General features: G+C 38.9%; 2 protein-coding genes across 7 annotated transcripts in view; both read left to right on the top strand.

Annotated features, from left to right (window-relative positions):
* On the top strand, positions 1–1,134 carry LOC134210302 (uncharacterized). The gene has a single exon (XM_062686350.1). The coding sequence runs from the start codon at positions 1–3 to the stop codon at positions 1,132–1,134; it is 1,134 nt and encodes a 377-aa protein (XP_062542334.1).
* Positions 1–21,255, top strand: part of LOC134213419 (GTPase-activating protein CdGAPr-like) — a 174,790-nt gene that overhangs the window by 53,604 nt on the left and 99,931 nt on the right. The gene's annotated exons all lie outside the window — the stretch shown is intronic.

Here is a 21,255-nt window from a genome sequence, read left to right as displayed (position 1 = left end):
ATGGAAGCGAAGTTTCCTGTAATTCTCCCCAAGCAGCATGCGATCACTTTCTTCATCGTTGACTGGTTCCACCGCCATTTCCGTCACGCCAACCGAGAGACGGTTGTTAATGAGATTCGCCAGCGCTTCGATATCCCGATGCTAAGAAGATTGGTGGATAAGGTAGCTGGTAACTGCGTAGTGTGCCGCATCGCAAAGTCGGCTCCAAAACCACCCGCGATGGCTCCGCTTCCCGAAATGCGTCTGGCAGCGTTCAATCAACCGTTCAGGTTCACCGGGTTGGACTATTTCGGCCCAGTGCTCGTCAAGATAGGCCGAAGCAACGTCAAGCGGTGGGTGGCCCTATTCACCTGCCTGACTACCAGAGCAATCCATCTGGAGCTGGTACACTCCTTGAGCACGGAGTCATGTATCATGGCTGTTCAACGCTTCGTTTCCCGCCGCGGACTTCCAAGAGAATTCTGGACAGACAATGCCACATGTTTCAAGGGAACCAGCAACGAGTTGAACAAGCTTACCGAAGAAACGAAGAAAGCCCTGACCGAGAAGTTCACCACAGCGCAGACAACCTGGAAGTTCATCCCACCCGCTACTCCGCACATGGGTGGAGCGTGGGAGAGACTTGTGCGTTCAGTTAAGGTGGCGATCGGGGCAATAATAGATGGACCACGCAGACCGAACGACGAAACGTTGGAAACGATTCTGCTCGAGGCGGAGGCAATGATCAATTCTAGACCTCTGACCTACGTTCCGCTTGAGTCTGCAGATCAAGAGGCCCTGACGCCCAACCACTTTTTGTTGGGCAATTCCTCTGGAATGAAATTTCTGGCTACGGAGAACTTGGACGTTCGTTCGACTCTTCGTAGCAGCTGGAAGCTAGCCAGGTACATCACCGGCGAGTTCTGGAATCGGTGGCTGAAAGAATACCTGCCGGTCATCACGCGCAGATGTAAGTGGCTCCAGGACGTCAAAGATATTGCGGTAGGAGACCTGGTCTTAGTGGTGGATGGGAAGGCAAAGAACCAGTGGATTCGGGGCCGAGTCGAAGAGGTCTACCCGGACGAGATGGTAGAGTACGGCAAGCTTTGGTCCGAACATCGACAGGCGTTATCCGAAGAGCAGCCGCGAAGCTAGCTGTTCTAGATGTCGTGGAGGAACGTAAACCTTTCCCTGGAGTTTCGGATGTTCCTGATCCTCACCAAGGTTTACGGGCGGGGGTATGTGCCGACAAGACCCTCGTTTCGGTAACCCAGGCCGGCACAGCGCTATGCTTCCCGATGACAGTGCGCAAAGAGAAGAAAATTGATGTACGTCGCCAGAGAACACCATACATCTACGTAGTGTACAAGACTAAACAAAAGAGAATGGAATAGAAAAACCACCCATGTCGAAGTTACTAATTCTATTGTCTAAAACTTAATCCTAAAGTAAATATAAACTATTAATTGAAATATTAAAGCTATTGCCTAATTGCTAATAGTACGGATTGATCTTTGGTATGTAATAAGCCTAAATTTAAGTATCGTGAAGATATATATATAATCGAATATGCTATTCCGTAGGCACATTGTTGTAACTGCTTGAGAATCTGCGACCCACACCTCCTTTGTTATCGGTCAACCAAAATTGTAAGTTTTGATGAATAATTAACTGAATTAAACCTAATAAAATCTAATTTAGCTTTAAGCTAACGTACCACACAATATCTGCGTTTGCTGAACGGAATTGGGAATCCGAATAAAACCAACACACTGTTTTTGGATGTTTCTGCATACATTTTTCCATATAAACTTCCATCGAGTTTAGGCGGCCCATCAAAAAAATTGAAAAAGTGTTTTTTGAGCCACCCTAGTGTGTGTGTACAAAAATGTGAGACACACTTTTTGGTACTTAGCATTATCCGATTTTCAAATTTTCAAATGACCGCAAATGGATATGAATTGATGGAAAAAGTAAAATCTATCCCGCTGAAGTGCCATTTCGACCTCTCTTATGTGTTTTTCTTATTTTTTTAATGCGCGAGAAAGGCACCACCAACGCTAGGTGGATTGATTTGGGTTTTTCTATTGTATATAGATTAGGGTGGTTCAAAAAATCGATTTTGCTCCACAGTGCTCATCTGATTCTTTACCATGTTCTGAGTGTCCTCTAAAAATTTGAGCTCATTTGGATTAAAACTGATTTAGCACAAGCCGTTTCAAGTTTGCATGCAAATTAGTATGGGGAAATTTATTTTTTCATTATACTGGTAATGACGCTTCCCCATCAAGGGCATGTTAAAAGAAAACCTACATAGCTAAAAGGAATACTCAACAGCTTTAACTCAGTGAAAACCGCATCTCAATTAATCGTTCCAATAATTAGTAATCGAATTTAATCTATATCGTGGTTTTCTGGAGCTAATTGCATAACTCATCAACAGGCACCATTGCTGCTCGTGGCACGAAAGATAGCACACACAAATTCAGGCTACTATGTTGCACTGCACATTTCAGTGATGCCCTCAAAGAAGTTTAACGATCATGACTAAAGATTCGCAACCTGTCTTAAAATCGATTACTAATTATTGGGACGATTAATCAACATGCGGTTTTCGTTGGGTGGAAGCTGTTGAGTATCCCTTTTAGATATGTAGGTCTTCTTTTAACCTACGCTTAATGGGGAAACGTCATTAACAGTAGAATGAAAAAATAAATTTCCCCATACTAATTTGCATGCAAACTTGAAACGGCTTGTGCTAAATCAGTTTTAATCCAAATGAGCTCAAATTTTCAGAGGAAACTCAGAACATGGTAAAGAATCAGATGAGCACTGTGGAGCAAAATTGATGGTTTGAACCACCCTAATATAGATAGAACTTAACTTTTTGAGTATACATAAGAATGTATTTACCGAAATTTATTAATTTGCAAACCTCATTTTTTCACTTGTCATAAGACAAGTTTGTACCATCCCATTGATTTCCACCACTTGATTGTACCTTGACAGATACGTATTTCGACCTCAACAGTAGGGTCGACTTGACTGAAGACTTGACACTAAAAAGCTCAAAATAATTTTCTTAACTAATTTTTTCGTTTTTTTTAAACGATTTCTGCTAAAAATGCGTGTCCCAAACATTAAACATATTACGAAGTTCCCATTTATTCGAAACACAGTGTTACCCGGGAGCCTAAGCGTCCATTCATTTTTATTTACTTTCCCCAACAGATAGCAGTGCCCAGCCCATCTATTTAAAAAAGAGATTCTCAGTTGATTGTAGGTACGAACGATGTGCGTGCTATTGTTTCGCACTCCAAAGGGTAAAGATCCACTTAACACCGAAACAGGTGAAAATAATAATACTCATGCAACACACTCAAGTAACTTTGAGATTCAGTATTGTTGGCCCACTTTCAATATCGACCTTCGGAGAGATCCGTCTGATTGTTTGCTCACGTGCCTATACAGCCGCAGGGACCGTGAATGAAGAAAAGCGATTTAGTAATGGGAAAATTGTTTCGCAGCGTTGTGATGAACTAATTGCCAATCATTATCATTAGTATTGTTTGTTTGTTTGTGCGAAGGGAACCGTTTTCTGTGATTCGCGGCGCAAGTTGATTGATTACTGTAGTTGTTTTGTTTGTATAAAGGGAAATCGTCCAACATATGGTTATGTTTGTGTACCGAGAAATAATCACAATTCAGCTACTAAACGTTCTTGTTTTTTCAAATTAGTAAATTTGATCTTAATTGATGTTTTTATTTTTACTCGAATTTGTATGAAATGACGCCAATTTAGGGCGTCTTGATGTGACAAATTCTCCGTCCCCATCTTACCTTTATATTCTAATAACTTTTTTCTAATAAATCTTTTTTCTTTCTTTTTTTGCAGGTAGGGAACGATGTACATCGATTAAAATGAAAAGATTTTGCTAGGATCTCAAGGAAATAAGTACAAAATTGGAAAAAGCGGGATTGTTAGGGTAGGTTCTACGTCATATATACATCTTTTCATGGTTTATTTTGTAGTAGTTCCGCCCTAATTGAAGCTCGTTTTTTCGTGTCTGAACAAAACAATCATATACGTTGGAAATAAAAATGTGAACAAAATCGTTTGAAATCAATTATCTGATGAAATTTTCCATGATCTTTAAACGCTTTAAAAGAAGTGGTCATCTATGGACAAATGCTCAGTTTTATTGCTTTTTTATATTTCTTTATGGAAATTTTCATATTTTTTTATTGCTCTTGCTTATTTTTTCCAGGAAAGTTTTTAATTTTTTGTGGAAAAAAATATTTATTTTGTGGAAAATTTTGTAATTGTTCATTACTATTGATTCATTTATAAAAATTTTTGATAACTTTATTGTTGTTTTATAATTGCAATTTTTGCTTTAAAAAGTGCTAATTTATTTTTGTATTGTTTTTAAATTGTTTATGGATTATTACGTTTGCTTTTTAATCATTTGTGGAATTTTATTATTATTTGCATATTATTCGCTCAAATTAGCATGGAATTTTTTTAGGCCCTCTGATTCGGTTCTATTTGGTGTCCTGATGCTCTGGACAAAATTTCAGCCAACGTTTAGGCGGTGCTTAACACGTTGGAAGTTTATATGAAAAAATGTATGCAGAAACATACATGTTTCCGTGTTTTTAACATTTTCTGTGATTATGCTGTAGAGGGCTGGAAAATAAAAAAGTAAACCGGGAGTCAATTGAAATTACAAAATACGAGAAATTGGGAAATGCGGAAACATGCGGGAATTTAGATTCTAAAGGAAAGGCGCGAAAAAACAGATTTTTTTACGAAATTGCCCAAAAATCTAAAAAAAAAAACACCAGATATTTATTTATTAAACCATGTATATTTATTCTCGTGTGAAACATGAAAAAAAAGTTCACTTTACTATTTTGCTTTCGCCTTGTCACGTATCGTTTGAAACGGCTAATTTTGTCAACATTTTTTTTACGAAGGTTACTAATCCAGACACACAACTCAACAATCTCTGGTTGTTCGTTTGCTAACATCTTGATTCTATAACATGGTCCTTAGATTATAGAACAGTGTTTAGTTATAAATCAGCATAAGGATGAATGAAATATTGGCATAAATAATGAAATAAAATACAATGCCATAAAACATCAGGATGTGTAACAATAGGAGAAAAAACAAAACAATCAGAATTCAATACAACCGAAATACACCTGGCCGAAATCAAATAACTTGAAATAGACTGAGAAAAAAATGAAGATCAAGAATGAATGACATGATAGTGATAGAAGCTAAAATATTGACAGATGCACAACGTGCTTATAAAAAAAAGACCTTTTCCATCAAAATTTGTATTCGCTTAATCGATTCTTTCATTTATTTAGGCCAACTTTCGATTTTTAAAATAATTAGAGGCATCAAAATTATCAGCTCTTTGGAAAAGTTTACTTTAAAGAAGTCAAGTAATTGACTGAGAAAATTAAACTAGATGCATTTTTTGAGTTTTAATTTTTGTTCTAGACTTGAATACATATTTTTATTTGAAACCTTATCGGGAGTTTTTCAAAAATTATCGGGAAAAATGTGGGAATTTTAAAAAAGGAGCTAAGTGGCGTTTGTGCGTTTGTCCAGTTTTGCTATCAATTTCTACAAAATTATACAAAATTTCCTAAGGAGTCGGTTTTTAAGACATTGAAACTCATTGTTAAAAATGATTCATGTTTTTTGCCTTTCTCGTATACTAAGTATACGGTAAAGGCTATATGATCGCTCCAAAAACAAACTTTTTATAGAAGGCCCGGAGACCCATAGTGTTATATACCAATCGACTCAGTTCGACGAATTGAGGTGATGTCTGTGTGTGTGTGTGTATGTGCGCACAAAGCGACGCAAAAAATGTCACTCATTTTTCGGGCTTTTATCCTCAACAAATTGCATTCGACGCAGAATCCTTTCCCATTGTTTCCTATTGAAAATTGGCCATGTCGGACTATGGGATCGGAAGTTATGGCCAAAATACAAATTTATACGTAAAAATCACGTAAAAAATGTCACTCATTTTTTGGGCAGTTATCCTCAACCGATTTGCTCGCAACAAATTGCATTCGACGCAGAATCCTTTCCCATTGTTTCCTATTGAAAATTGGCCAGGTCGGACTATGGGATAGGAAGTTATGGTCAAAATACAAATTTATACGTAAAAATCGCGTAAAAAATGTCACTAATTTTTCGGGCAGTTATCCTCAACTGATTTGCTCGCAACAAATTGCATTCGACGCAGAATCCTTTCCCATTGTTTCCTATTGAAAATTGACCAGGTCGGACTATGGGATCGGAAGTTATGGCCAAAATACAAATTTATACGTAAAAATCGCGTAAAAAATGTCATTAATTTTTCAGGCACTTATCCTCAACCGATTTACTCGCAACAAGTTGCGTTCGACGCAGGATACTCTACCATTGTTTCCTATTGAAAATTGGTCAAATCGGACTATGGGCTCGGAAGTTATGGCCAAAATACCACTTTTTGCCTTTCTCGTATACAAAGTATACGTAAAGGCTATATGATCGCTCCAAAAACAAACTTTTTATAGAAGGCCCGGAGACCCATAGTGTTATATACCGATCGACTCAGCTCGACGAATTGAGGTGATGTCTGTGTGTATGTGTGTGTGTGTATGTGTGTGTGTCTGTGCGCACCCACCCAAAAAAAATGTCACTCATTTTTCAGGTACTTATCTTTAACCGATTTACTCACAAATGCATTCGACGCAAGATACTCTACCATTGTTTCCTATTGAAAATTGGTCAGATCGGACTATGGGATCGGAAGTTATGGCCAAAATACCACTTTTTTAATAAAAAAAAATGAGTAAAAAAATGTCACGCATTTTTCAGGCACTTATCCTTGACCGATTTACTCGCAACAAGTTGCATTCGACCCAGAATACTCTCCCATTGTTTCCTATTGAAAATTGGCCAGATCGGACTATGGACTCAAGAGTAATGGCCAAAATACTATTTTTATAATGCACGAGAAAGGCACCATCATCGCTAGGTGGATTAATCAGGGGTTTTTTTTATAGAAAAAAATGAGTAAAAAATGTCACTCATTTTTCAGGCACTTATCCTTAACCGATTTACTCGCAACAAGTTGCATTCGACGCAGAATACTCTCCCATTGTTTCCTATTGCCAGATCGGACTATGGGCTCAATAGTAATGGCCAAAATACTATTTTTATAATGCACGAGAAAGGCACCATCACCGCTAGGTGGATTGATCAGGGTTTTTATATAAAAATCACAAAAAATGTCACCTATTTTTCGGACACCTAACCTTAATCGATTCACACGCAACAATTTGCAGTCGACGCAGAATCTTGTCCCATTGTTTCCTATTGAAAATTGGCTAAATCGGACTATGGGATCGGTGGTTATGGCCGAAACACCATTTTTGCCTTTTTATACGAAAAGGCTGTATGTTCGATCCAAAACCAAACTTTTACAAAAGGCCTGAAGACCCATAGTGTTATATACCAATCGACTCAGCTCGACGAACTGAGATGATGTCTCTATGTGTGTGTGCGCGCACCAAAAGTGCGAAAAGTTTAGCTCACTTTTTTGGAACTTATCCTCAACCGATTTAATTCCAACAAGTTTCATTCGACGCGGAATCCTGTCGTATTGTTTTCTATTGAAATTTTGGAAGATCGGACCATGGGCACAGAAATTATGGCCAAAATATACTATGTGTTATAAAAAAGCGAGTAAAAAAGTCTAGCTGACTTTTAATGGACTTACCCTCAACCGATTTACTCACAACAAATTGCATTAGACGCGGAATCCTGTTCTATTATTTTCTATTGAAAGTTGGCCAGATTGGACTATTACCTTAGAAATTATGGCCAAAATACTTTTTGCCTTTCTTGTGCAAAAAAGTTGTACCGAAAGGCTATAATTTCTTTCCGAAAACGAACTATCGGATGCTTCCACACTGATACACTTCCCTCCCTCTTCATACGGGAGTTTGGCAGAAAGACGGTCATGAGATTTATATCATAACAAATATTGCCCTCCGCTCGCTTGATGGGAATGACATTTTCGTTTTCTTTTTGTGTAGTCGGAGCTTCAGTTCAACTAACATTCAAGAGTGATATCCTTAAAATATATGACTGGGTAAAATAAAACATGGGTATGTACGTCAAAAAGATTGGAAAAGGAAACAAAAATGTCGAAATTCTTATTAGCATATTGTAGATCAAGTTGAAAACCGAACCGAGGTCTCGCGACAATCGCATTTTCTCGCATTTCCGCATGTTGCAACTGCATCGCGAGTAGTGCGCAACTGTGCCATAGTCGGGCACCACTCGCGATGCAGTTGCGACATCCGGGAATGGGACAAAATATGATTTTCGATTTTCAACTGGATCTACAATATCTTTGCCATAAATAATCTGATTTTCATAGAAAGGACAAAGAAATTTGTCTTTTTTACTCCTAGCTACTAGCTCATCTATTTTCAAGCACACACATTTTACGAAAGTCGAGAAAGGCACCATCACCGCTAGGTGGATGATTCTGGGTTTTTTTTTTCAAAATATGTCACCCAGCATGTACCAGTGATTCCCAATAAGGCTGTGATCCGTCAATAGATATGTTTTTTGTCTTTATTTAAGGGGTTTTAAGCCCTGGGCTGGCTCACCTCTAAGCAATTGATATGTTCTTTCAAACATTATAGGAAGGGGAAGGTGGGGAGACTTGATCCCCAGGGAAACTTGATCACCCCTTGTTTTATCAAGAAGTAAAGTAGTTTTGTTATAGCGTATTTTTAGTATAGATCCTCTAGACAAATGACCTTTATGTAGTGAGCTATTTTTTCGATTGACTACCTTATTTATTCTGCAGGGTGGTTTGTTTGTTTTGACCTTCCTAAAGATTTTTTTTATTGGCCACGCAAAATTTGAACAACTTTTCATATCAATGACCAAATGCTTTCGTTTTTCACACCATAAAGCCATAAATATGCTTAATGATCTGTACTGATGAAAATGTCAACATTCCATCAAACTTTTAGGATATTTGGATTTGAAGTTATTGCTTCAATATGGAAACACTTGATCCCCCGTTAGTCACCCATACAAAAATTCGAAAATTCTGCGTATTTTGAAGGAAAAATATTTAAAAAATCTGAGGGCACCTTTCTAATTTTATCAAAGAAAGTTCTTGGAGAGTTATCAATTTCCCCCGAATATTTCAAAAGTCGATTTTTGACAGCACTCCAAAAAATCGATTGTGTATCAATAACAACAATAATTTAAGGATTGTCATACATCAGTAAAGTTAAATAAAGAGAGTCTGTGTGGAAATCGCGTATGTTTATTTATTTTTGGCTGTGATACATCGGAAATCAGAAAAGGGGATCAAGTCTCCCCAGTCTCCCCTACTCTTGTTGGAGTGAAAAATTAAGAAAACTATTTAAGCTTTTTTAGTACCTAATAGGTGACAGGCGAAAACATTGTTTTGCGACTTCAAAAATATAAAAGAAATGGGAAAAGTGGGACATTTTTTCTGTGAAAAAATGAGCATATTCAATTAATCCGATTGATCATTGATTCCAGCTTTTCCTTCTGTATTCGTAGGTAGAGCTGCCCCCAAAAATCTATTTTATTTTTTACAGCAATTTTGTGAATATTACTGAAAACATCCTCCCACTATGAGAGATCCACCTCCAAGCTTTGCGATGCCTTGAGTAAATTCTTGCTGTAGTCCCACAGTTCATGAAAAACTAGTTAGTTGCCATGTCTTTGGGGTTTCTTGCTCAAACTCTCGTTTGTCCAAACAATACTGGTTCAGTAATAAATTGGCTTGGAAACATACTGTGTTGCAAATTCTAGGCTATTATTGATATTTGCTTTCAAATTCTCCTAATTCTTAAAGATGCTTTGAAAGCCACTTTCACTACTTAAGTTCAGGTTAAGTATTCTTTCTATCATCCCTCGGGCCTTTTTAGGAAGTACAGCTAACAAATGCCGCATACAGCAGTCTGTTTAAATACAAGTACCACTTTGTCTTCAACGTCTTGGTTATCGCATCACAATACTGTACGTATTATTGGTTGTTACCATTTTGTGATGACACTGTTTGAACCTCCGAACCATTCAGCAATTTTTCTGTATGTTTGAACCCTTCCATCATCATCGACGATCGATCGACACATTTATTATCTTTTGATAACCTATTGTCTGAAAATTATTGAAATAATGGATGAGGAGTGGAAGTTTTACTCGATTTTGTCATTTATAACTGCTCAATAACTATCTTCAGAAAAGAAAATAAGGTTAAACTTACTTTATCAACCGAAAAAGCTGTCTCACAAGATGTTGCAGAAACTATATTGTTCCCGTTTTTATTATTTGTAAGATGATGATGATGATGATGATTATGACTGACTTGTGATATTTGGTTCATGAAAGGAAAACTTAAAGCATTTCATATACACAATTATGGGGTTGGGGAATATCTGGTACGATTCTTGATCAATTAATTCTACTAAATAAAAACTTGAAAGAAAAATGGGTATTTTTTGGTAGGCGCTTGGTTCGATTCGGCAGAACCCCGGCCAAATACGCTTTAGATGTGCAGAATCTACAACATCAGCTGAAAACCAGTTGGAATGTAGAGTCATTGAAGAACTAGATTTAATACTTACAAGGTTATTTTGGCACATCCTAGATTTTTTTTTAACGACTACTATAAATGATAGTCCGGTAGTCCGAGTACTAATGTATTTTAAAATGCTCCATTCCTCATGTATCTTTTGCATGTACCTTCAGTCACGTAAAAATGCAGCTCCCAATAAAAACAGGCAATTCAACTTTCTTCAAATACCTTATTTAAACGATTCCGATTGCATTTTCGATTCGATCAAGTATCCATCTACAATTGGAAGAGCACTCTTGGCGCGGCATCTGACACGGTATACCGTGCATCCTAACCCGCCCCACGCTATTGGCTACTCACGAAAGCAGCAGATCTTACCGAATGCACATCACGCAAGTCCCACAATAACAGCAGAAAAACGGTAACGACGAAGACATTCGCCGGATGCCGTTTCTTCAATTTGGATCTCTCATCCACATACCAGCCAGCCAGCCGCGCTGCATCGCATCACACTTGCGACTTGTGTGCACGGGGCGAGTTCAACAGCAGTGAGCAGTGTTGTAGACTGGTTTGTTCTTTCCCCAACTTTTTGTAGGAATTATGAACTAGTACCTTTTTTGTCACAAACTTTTTGGTCTCCAGCTCTACAAGAGCATAGTCGGGGCCAGTAATTGTTGCTCAGCCTCCTGTCGAAAATTTTGTTTTTTAGATTGAATATAACTTATAATATGATAAAAATAATAAAAATGGATTGAAATATTTTTACTATTTTGAATTAACTTATTCAAAATCGATACAATTCGTTTACTTTAATCTAACGGTTTATTGAAGCAAAACACATTTGTTTATTTCTATGGACCGGTCTACCTCGAAGTAATTTCAGTAATTGAAATAGGTATTAGACATACGAACAATCACACATGATCTGCTTTTCGTTGGTAGTTCTGGGTTCGGTGGTGATCTCATTCGTGTCAAGCGTCTGACTGTTTATCTGCTGATTGCCACATAGGTCGTATTTATTGAGTAATGATCGTTGCAGTTTTGAAGCATTCTTTGAATTGGGTGCATACATGCACTTAGTACGATGCCATAATAGCTTGAAAAAAATAAATAAATTTAGAAATTAAATTTCATTTTATTATTTTATCAATCCAAGTGTACGATAGTGGTCAAAACAAAGCATGTCATAAAACTTAACTTGAAAATATAATTTGAAGACTGACATCATACTGCAATTGTAGGAAACCCTGGCCGGATGTTATCGCCTGGGAATGTGAGAAAGTAAACGGGGATAGAATGCACCATAAACCATCGGTCTGGATTCGGTAATTGTATCCTTCCGGTGTGTTTCGCTCAATCGATTGAAGTAAATGATTTAACTGAGCATTTTTCAGCTAGTGTTTTTTTTCTGTTTCTGCAAACAGCTCAACGATCGTGAAGCATTTAGCAGACTGCTCTTTTTGCCAATTGCGTAGTTATTGGCAGATCGGATGCGAATAATTGAAAGGATTTTAATGGCTGTTCCATTGCTTCATTGCAATTGAATTGTAATAGAGTTAGTTTCTCATTTTGCACGATTGATAACCACGCAAAGAATTATTATTCCAAATGAAACATTCAATTATTATCACTCGACCCAGCTTGCCTTAAACACAAGTAAACCACATAATACTAAGTTAACTAAACCACAGGTTAGAAAATAGATTTCGGTCGTGTAATAATTCTTGAAGATAAACTACATTTTTTCGGGATTTATGAGCAGGCATAATTAAATGAGCATGAGCATTTTGACCGTACAATTCGTGGTTACTTCGTAATTGAATAGAACTTGCAAAATACGTCTATTGGCATCTTTCTGCTAATATAAGAGTCCTGGCAGAAATTCAGGCAATTTAGTGGTAATTTAAAGGTAGCGCAAATGCAATTTATGTTTACATGGGAATGTGTATGAAAAAAAATTGTTTAAGCCATCCTACAACTATGAAATTGTGATAAGTTCAATTGTACTTTGTCAACCTCCGTTTTTGGTTTTTATATAAACGATATCAGGGGATAACTCATTAATATTGAGTTGATTTAACGGTTTTATTGAATGCCTGAATACGCGATAATTCGATAAATTGGCGCAATTATCCTCTTTTTAGTAATGGAAAATCAAACTCAAAATGAATTAGTTATCCTCTGGTTTTGTTTATATATATATACCAAAAACAGAAGGATGGGGATGTATATTTGAAACAGATGCCAATCGACAAATGGGAGTTAGAATTCTTGAACATTTATTTAAATTTGAACTGCCATTAATACACGTCGTTACGGTCATATAAGTCGAACTCGAACTAACGACTCTACTTGCTACTGAAGACCAAGAACATTAGGGGACATATAATATAGATTCACTTTCGAAAGTGATGCGAGCTAACTGATTTAATTTCCGGATCGCACAAAAAAAAAAGAAATATCTTAAATCGCACGACCGCTCTGCGTGTTAATCGAAACACAACGTTTTGCGCTGGAGTTAGTTTCCGACCGCACAAAACAGAACTTATCACCCGGATCCAGCGTAAGTTCTGCGTCGGATACGAAACACGATTAACTTCGCACTATTATTTTTTTTTGAGAAAATTGAACAGTTTTCACATAGGATTTTTGAATAATTTAGCTGAAAAATATTCCAGGAGAATTCCGAGTGAAAGCTTTGAGTTTGCCTTGGGCTAAAAGTCTCTCAAATAAAAGCAAAAAAATGCTTTGAGTAAAATCTGGGAGGAATCTTTTGAAAAACCTTAACATCATTTGGAATTTTAATGCGAACTCTGCCAAGGGCTGGCAGCCTCTCAAATAAAGAGAATAATATTAATACGAACCTTCGGTGGAATTCTCTGGAGATAGACATTCAGTAACAGATGTGACAAATATGGATATTTCATTTGGTCCTCCCGCTACGCAATAACCATGAAACATAGATGATTTTTTACTAAATAGTGCTAATATGATAGTTTGATCTGACACTAGTCAGTTCTTCCAACCGGGAAGAAACCGATAATCTGAAAATTGATTCTGATTAAACAACGAAAGGTCAACATTTTTGGTATTGATAGATTTTTTCATAATTCAGTTAATGATATTTACCGTTTTTGTTCATAATTTATAATTAGTTTTTGTTTTGAAAAGACAACTGAAAAATGGTTCTCAATTTATTAGTATATTTGTCCGTAGCATCGGTGACATGAACGCGCAGGTAGGAAGGGAGGAAATGTATAGACCGGTCATCGGACCGTACAGTCTGCACTCCATATCGAATAACAACGGCCAACGATGCATAAACTTCGCAGCCTCCCGTGGAATGGAAGCCCGAAGCACCTTCTTTCCCCGCAAAAATATCCACAAGGCCACATAGAGATCACCTAACCAAGAAACGGAAAACCAAATCTACCACGTTCTAATCGATGGTAAATTCTTCTCCGACATCACGAACGTCCGCACTTACCGCAGTGCGAATATTGAATCCGACCACTACCTCGTTGCAGTATGCCTGCGCTCAAAACTCTCGACGGTGTACAACACGCGTCGAAGTCGGACGCCGCGGCTTAATATTGGGCGGCTACAAGACGGTGGACTAGCCCAAGAATACGCGCAGCAGCTGGAAGTGGCACTCCCAACGGAATAGCAGCTAGGTGGAGCGTCTCTTGAAGATGGCTGGAGAGATATTCGATCCGCCATTAGTAGCACCGCAACCGCTGCACTTGGCACGGTGCCCCCGGATCAGAGAAACGACTGGTATGACGTCGAATGTGAGCAGTTAGTAGAAGAGAAGAATGCAGCATGGGCGAGATTGCTGCAACACCGCACGAGGGCGAACGAGGCACGATATAAACAGGCGCGGAACAGACAAAACTCGATTTTCCGGAGGAAAAAGCGTCAGCAGGAAGATCGAGACCGTGAAGAGACGGAGCAACCGTACCGCGCTAATAGCTCACGAAAGTTCTATGAGAAGTTGAACCGTTCACGTAAGGGCCACGTGCCACAGCCTGATATGTGTAAGGACATAAACGGGAACCTTCTTACCAACGAGCGTGAGGTGATCCAAAGGTGGCGGCAGCACTACGAAGAGCACCTGAATGGCGGTAGATGGCGGTATGGTGATGGACCTGGGGGAACGCGCGAAGGTCATAATTCTACCGGCTCCGGATCTCCAGGAAATCCAGGAGGAGATTGGTCGGCTGAAGAACAACAAAGCCCCTGGGGTTGACCAACTATCAGGAGAGCTATTTAAACACGGTGGTGAAGCACTGGCTAGAGCGCTGCACTGGGTCATTACCAAGATTTGGGAGGAAGAAGTTTTGCCGCAGGAGTGGATGGAAGGTGTCGTGTGTCCCATCTACAAAAAGGGCGATAAGCTGGATTGTAGCAACTACCGCGCAATCACATTGCTGAACGCCGCCTACAAGGTACTCTCCCAAATTTTAAGCCGCCGACTAACACCAATTGCAAGAGAGTTCGTGGGGCAGTACCAGGCGGGTTTTATGGGCGAACGCTCCACCACGGACCAGGTGTTCGCCGACTTCAAAGCCGCATATGATACAATCGATCGGGACCAGCTATGGCAGCTAATGCACGAACACGGATTTACGGATAAACTGACACGGTTGATCAAAGCGACGATGGATCGGGTGATGTGCGTAGTTCCTGTTGGGAGAACCATCCATCGTTCACACCGCGAAAATCGGACGACTGCGGTGGGCCGGGCACGTAGCCAGAATGTCGGACAATAACCCGCTGAAAATGGTTCTCGACAACGATCCGACAGGTACAAGAAGGCGAGGTGCGCAGCGGGCAAGGTGGATCGATCAGGTGGAAGATGACTTGCGGACCCTTCGTAGACCTCGTGGTTGGCGACGTGTAGCCATGGACCGAGCCGAATGGAGAAGACTCTTATATACCGCACAGGCCACTTCGGCATTAGTCTGAATAAATAATAATAATAAATAATAATAATTGTCCGTAGCAACAATCATGTTTGTTAGTAATCTTAGCTTTGGCTGGAAGCAGGACATGTTTGAAATGGACAATAATGTTAAATTTGCGGAAAACAATCCACGTGTCGTGGTTAGTCGCGAAGTCATAGACTTCGCATGATAACCTTTACACAAGAAGATCACTTAAGAGTCTCGTTCGCGGAAAAGCCATCTGAATACACATTTGATACAGTTTGTGAATGATGGGTATGGGCTACACATCATTTTCCAACTCGAAGATCTCGACAACTTTCTGGTCTGCTTCCGTACTTTTTGTAAATGTTTTTAATATAGGAGATTTATACTCCCGCCTCTAATTCAACCACGGAAAATGTATACCTGTTCGGATGAATTTTCATTCAGAAAATCGAAAGTTTTAATTTTAGGAAACACTATGAAATGTCTCAAATAAAGCAAAAAAAGCATGAAACAATGGTAAAGCAATCAATTCGATTTATATCACAAGGTAAAGCAATCAAATCCAAATGATAATTGCAACTATATTGTAAACCGTCATAACAATAATTTAATAAGTGCAACAATGCAAGACCATGCTGAAGGTGGCTGGGGTTGATTCCCGGTCAGGTATAGGACATTTTCGGGTTCGAAATTTTCTCCACTTCCCTGGGCATAAAATTATCATTACTAACTAAGCTGCGAGGCGGCCATGTCCCAGTGGAGATGTAATCCCAATAAGATGAAGAGAGAGGAAGTGCAACAAATGAAGGTTTTTCAAATATCATTAATGTCATTTCAATATTTCAGGGTTAAGTTGTTAAAAGTCGAAGGAAGAACCATAAATAATCCAACACATAATTACATAATTACATAGTTATCATAATTACATACTTATCCGTTCGTTGATCAATCTTTGAAGTTTGTTTAGTGAAAAGCCTTTACCACCAATCAGTGTATCGCACTCGACACTAAAACCGACCTAGTAGTTGAGGTCAAAATACGCGTATCTGTTGAGATACAAATGTATTGGCTGAATGGTACAACCTTGCTTTCCAAACGTGTAGCTTTTCTACATAAAAAGCTCAAGAAACGTTATTGCGCAGCACTCAATACATAATGTGCGAATAGCCCGAAGAGGAAATGTAAGTTTGTCGAAGAACAATTAGCGGCCCGTAAGAGGAGGCAAATAAACATAAAACACATAAAAAGACCGATTACTTCAGCTAATTTACTAGAACGATAACATCAACCAACCGAACTGCCGGCCGCGTCAGACAGGCTGCGGGGCGGGATAGGGTGATGGATCAGTAAGCAAGTGAGTCGTTTGTTGATCGAATGATAGTTGCACCATTAAGAACCGTTTGTTGTTGTTTCTAGGGACGACGGATGAATGCAAGGGTGATCGAGCATGATGAGTTTCGTGAGGAGCAAGTTCGTTGGCCTCGCGTTACGACCGATAGCCGGTAGCCGGTCGATGCAACTTGTTCCGAGCATCGCAAACGATCCTTTAAAAAGCTGATGTGATGGCGGCGAAGGCGGCGGCAGTCGGCCCTTAAATGGAAAGCTGATGAATGGCTAGCCATAAAGTCTGGAGTGTAATAATCCAGCCCTCTCATCTTTCTTTCACTTTTGTTTCTATGGTATATCATTGGCGTAAACATGAAGCAATGCATGCAATATGTTAGCTACGAGTAGAAAAAAGTGCAAAAAATCTAACACGATTTTAACATATTAAAAAAAGCAATCATCATTTTTACAATTAGTATTTTTCTGACAGAAACGGCCTCATTATTTGTCCAAACTGATATCGGTTTTCGAATCACCGAACAAATAATAGGGCAAACATTTGGTAAAACTTGACGTAATTATTATACGTTCATATTTTTTTTCTTGGCATTCCAAAAAATTAAAAATGCTTCGACAAATATACAATTGTACAATATCCTGGTAACGTCTCTGATGCGCATCCACGAAAATTGGCAAATTTTTGTAGGTATACAAGGAGCCGGCCGCGCGAACAAAAACCACTGAATGTCGGTCGTGGACAATTAATCAGCCAAAGTGGTAAACATTTCTTTGCATTCGGCAGCAAACAATAACCGGTCTATTGTCTCTGATTCGGATATTCCACTTACGAAAAAGGAAATCAGTCCTTTCAAATGGAACGATCAAAAACTATACGACGCGCGACATGTCGCCTGGTTTCCATATTCGGTTGCCAATTCCAATATGCAGTGACCTGGAATTGACGAAAAGAAACCTACTTCGCTTACCCGTATCTATAACGGCTCCTTTTACACTAGCTAAAACAACTGAAAGGTAGTTGAACAAAATGTAACGGACACTCAAACGTTAAATTAATTATCACCTCGGGCGGGCCACCATGTAGTATTTTATCTAAATGCCGTGACGCGTGTAATTGCTTACATAATTTAGACTACTGACCTCAATCAAGTTTTTTTTTTACTTATGGAGAAAAAATATCAAATCACCTGAATCAAGGTCTCACCGGCAGAAAAAGGTTTCCCCTGGGGGACAGTATGTTCTACTACTTGATGTCGGTCGGACCAAGCTGGGGGTGGGTGATTTTTATGACCGGTTGCACCTTTCATCGTATCTTATTTATGTTTCGAAGGTTCGGTAAAGCTTTAAGGTGCGGGCGTAGTTAATAAGAATGACAGCGTTGTGATTCTAGATGTTTAATAGTATGATGCGAAGGGTGACATCGAATAGTAATTAAAATGGTGAGTTCTACAATATGTGATTTTGTGCAGTGATTTATTTATTTTTTGGAAACTTTAATTTTTTTTTTCGTGGAACATTTTGATTTCATTATGGAAAATTCTTCTTTTACAATTGCATTTTTTGCTTTTAAAAGTGCTTATTCATTTTTGTTTTTGATTTTTTTAAATTTTTGTTCGCATTATTTGTAGAAACCGTATATTTATTTATTGCTCACACCGTGATTTCTTTATTGGAAATTTCCCAATTTTGTATAAAAAATTCCAATTGTTTAGGAGAAGTTTTTATTCTACTCATAGTTAAACACTTTTGTTTAATTGATTAGATGGACTGATACCTATTTAATCTTCAGGAGGTATATAGAATTACTGCTCTTGGACCTCATCTCATAGCTCCTATTATATTCATACCATAAAAAAATAAAGCAATGAAAAGGAATTTGATTTGTTTCTGATTTTTGTGTGATTGGTTAGCATTGCAGTATTTGAGTACCGCTTTTTTAATAAACGTTGTATTCTAAAATTCATACATTTTCCCTTAATTCATTCGCATGCATGACTCGAAACGGAATGGATAAAATAAGCGGAAATGAATGCATTCAATTTCGTTTCATACGTTTCACGAAAAGTGGGTTCTGAACACCAAACTGGTCCAAACGGCGGTAAAGTGTATAGTAGGATTCCAATGAACCTGCTTTTGCGAAAGCGCGTCGGAAATAAAAACAAACATACTTCGAACATGCCGTGTGGGCGTTGTTTAGCCATTCGATGCGCGTGTTCTTCCGAAAAATTTACGATCGAGCTCAAAAATAAACAACTTCGTTTGTTGGCTGGTCTCTGCTTTGATTGGCTGGCGCCCAAGTCCAAGTGCGATACATGTAATCGGGCACATACTTTCCTGAATGATTGCTGAATGAGTTACAAAGACTTGTGTTTGTTTCCGCGTCACTAAATCGGTAGGATAGAATGCGCATCTTCCTGAACTAAAGGCGGCTGATGTCTTTTACATTCAGAATTTTGCTAAGGTCAGCAATCGTTCGTAAACTTCGATCTAGCCTTCGTAGACCTAAGTAGACTTTTCCATCTTCTACGCTGTTAAAAGTCATATCTAGTGTTGTAAATGCTACGAAGTGTCAAAAATCGTATCCGTTTTATTAAAAAAAGTTAAACATCAATTTGTTTCAATTAATCTCTTTATCAAATGCTGATTTTTCAAGTCAAAAATCCGATTGGAAATTCGTCCAATGCTCAACTGAATTTTTACCAAAGTGTCATTTATACACAATTGCCCAACATCTTCCGGACACAACAACCCGTTTGACGTAGGTACTGCGGTGCGGGAGCCCCACAGTGCCGTTGTGAGTCAAATATCCATACCCTGTCGTTTGGAAATAAGACGCTTCTACACCCTACAAGTGCAGGCAACGGACAGCTTGTTGCCCAGTTGGCGTGATTAATCTCAGCTTGAATCTGGACTCATTACAAGATCCATTCAACGGACAGACGTGCTAGCCGAGCTGGACCTAAATATTTATGTTTCGGACGCATAAATGTTCCACAACGCATGCGGTTTCACAATGCGCACAGCTTGCCTAAAGTAGCAGTTATGCGCCCTTCAATAGATTGTGCTCAGGTTGTTTCTTAGAGCATCAGGTGTGCGCTACCAAACGGACACACGGATTAACCCCAGGTGAACAACAAAGGCAAAATGGTTATAAGGTGTTTAGTTACGTATGAACGTCATGCTAAAATTGCCATGCAGCGGAGACTTGACTAAGAGTTACATGATCGTGCTGGACCGGACAACACATACATTGAAAGTAAAGTCGGATTAACGACCGCGAAATTTACGATTTTCTGGCGCAAATATTTATGCGAACCAGTAAAGCTGCATCGGCTCTCTCTACCATGCTCTAGTTATAGGCATCGTACGTGCTCCCAGCGCTGTTAAATTTGCTATAGGGAGCTCATCCACACTATTCCATGTCTAACTTATATATTAGACGATTGTTCGCGGTGGATTTCATCAGTGTCGGCTGTGTCTGTCAACGAACGATCAACTTGACATGCATATAGATGGCTGAAGCTTTCAACAAGGGATCGGCGGATGTACAGATAGTCGCGTTTGTCCCAGTCCCATTCCCGTCATTCGAAAAATGCGCGTGGACAATTAGATTTGCGTAGTGTGAGGTCGGTCGCAGAGTTAGTGTGCTGCTTCTTGGCACCCAAGCACACAGAAGTGAATTGATTTTGCTTTGTTTACAACAACAGTAAGCTTTATGCCGCCCTGGCGGCATCCATGATGATGGTTGGATGATGCCGTTGTGCTCTGTGGAGTTTACCACCCGCGTGACTTCTGATCATGCTGTTGTTAGTCAGTCGACAGCACCAAGCATAAAGAAAACCTCGAGTTCGGTTTGGCAGGACGTAAACATCATCATTCATACGATTTTTATGACGTTTGATAAACAAATTAAAATGATCGCTTTCATCGATTGCCGGGTGTGAAGGTTCGGTAAAGATGGGCCACTGTATACTGATGGACTTTCAAAATAAGACATCAATTGTTGTTGATTGTTGGAGTGATGGAAATTTGTGCTCAATTGATTTGGGTTACTGTCGTAACATTCATCGTTGAGGCATCCTTGTAAATCGTGAACAAATTTGGATAATAATATACGCATTTTTGACTTTCTTGGTCGTTAACAATCGACGGAGATGTGTTAAGAAATCGCACTTTCGGGCATTTGCTCAAACCATTTCTTGCGCTGAGAATCATAGGGGCGTAACTGCATCTCTTCGTCTAAGTTTTTTTTTTATCAATAGAGCCAATTGCAATAGTTTCCAAAGATATAATGGTTTGTTGTGATAAAGGATAATTACATCTTGCACCAGAGTTATATA

Source organism: Armigeres subalbatus, chromosome 2 (assembly GCF_024139115.2).
Source record: "Armigeres subalbatus isolate Guangzhou_Male chromosome 2, GZ_Asu_2, whole genome shotgun sequence".
Classification (NCBI taxonomy): domain Eukaryota; kingdom Metazoa; phylum Arthropoda; class Insecta; order Diptera; family Culicidae; genus Armigeres; species Armigeres subalbatus.
The sequence above is the reverse complement of the archived record's forward strand: the minus strand, read 5'-3'. Positions and strand labels throughout refer to the sequence as shown.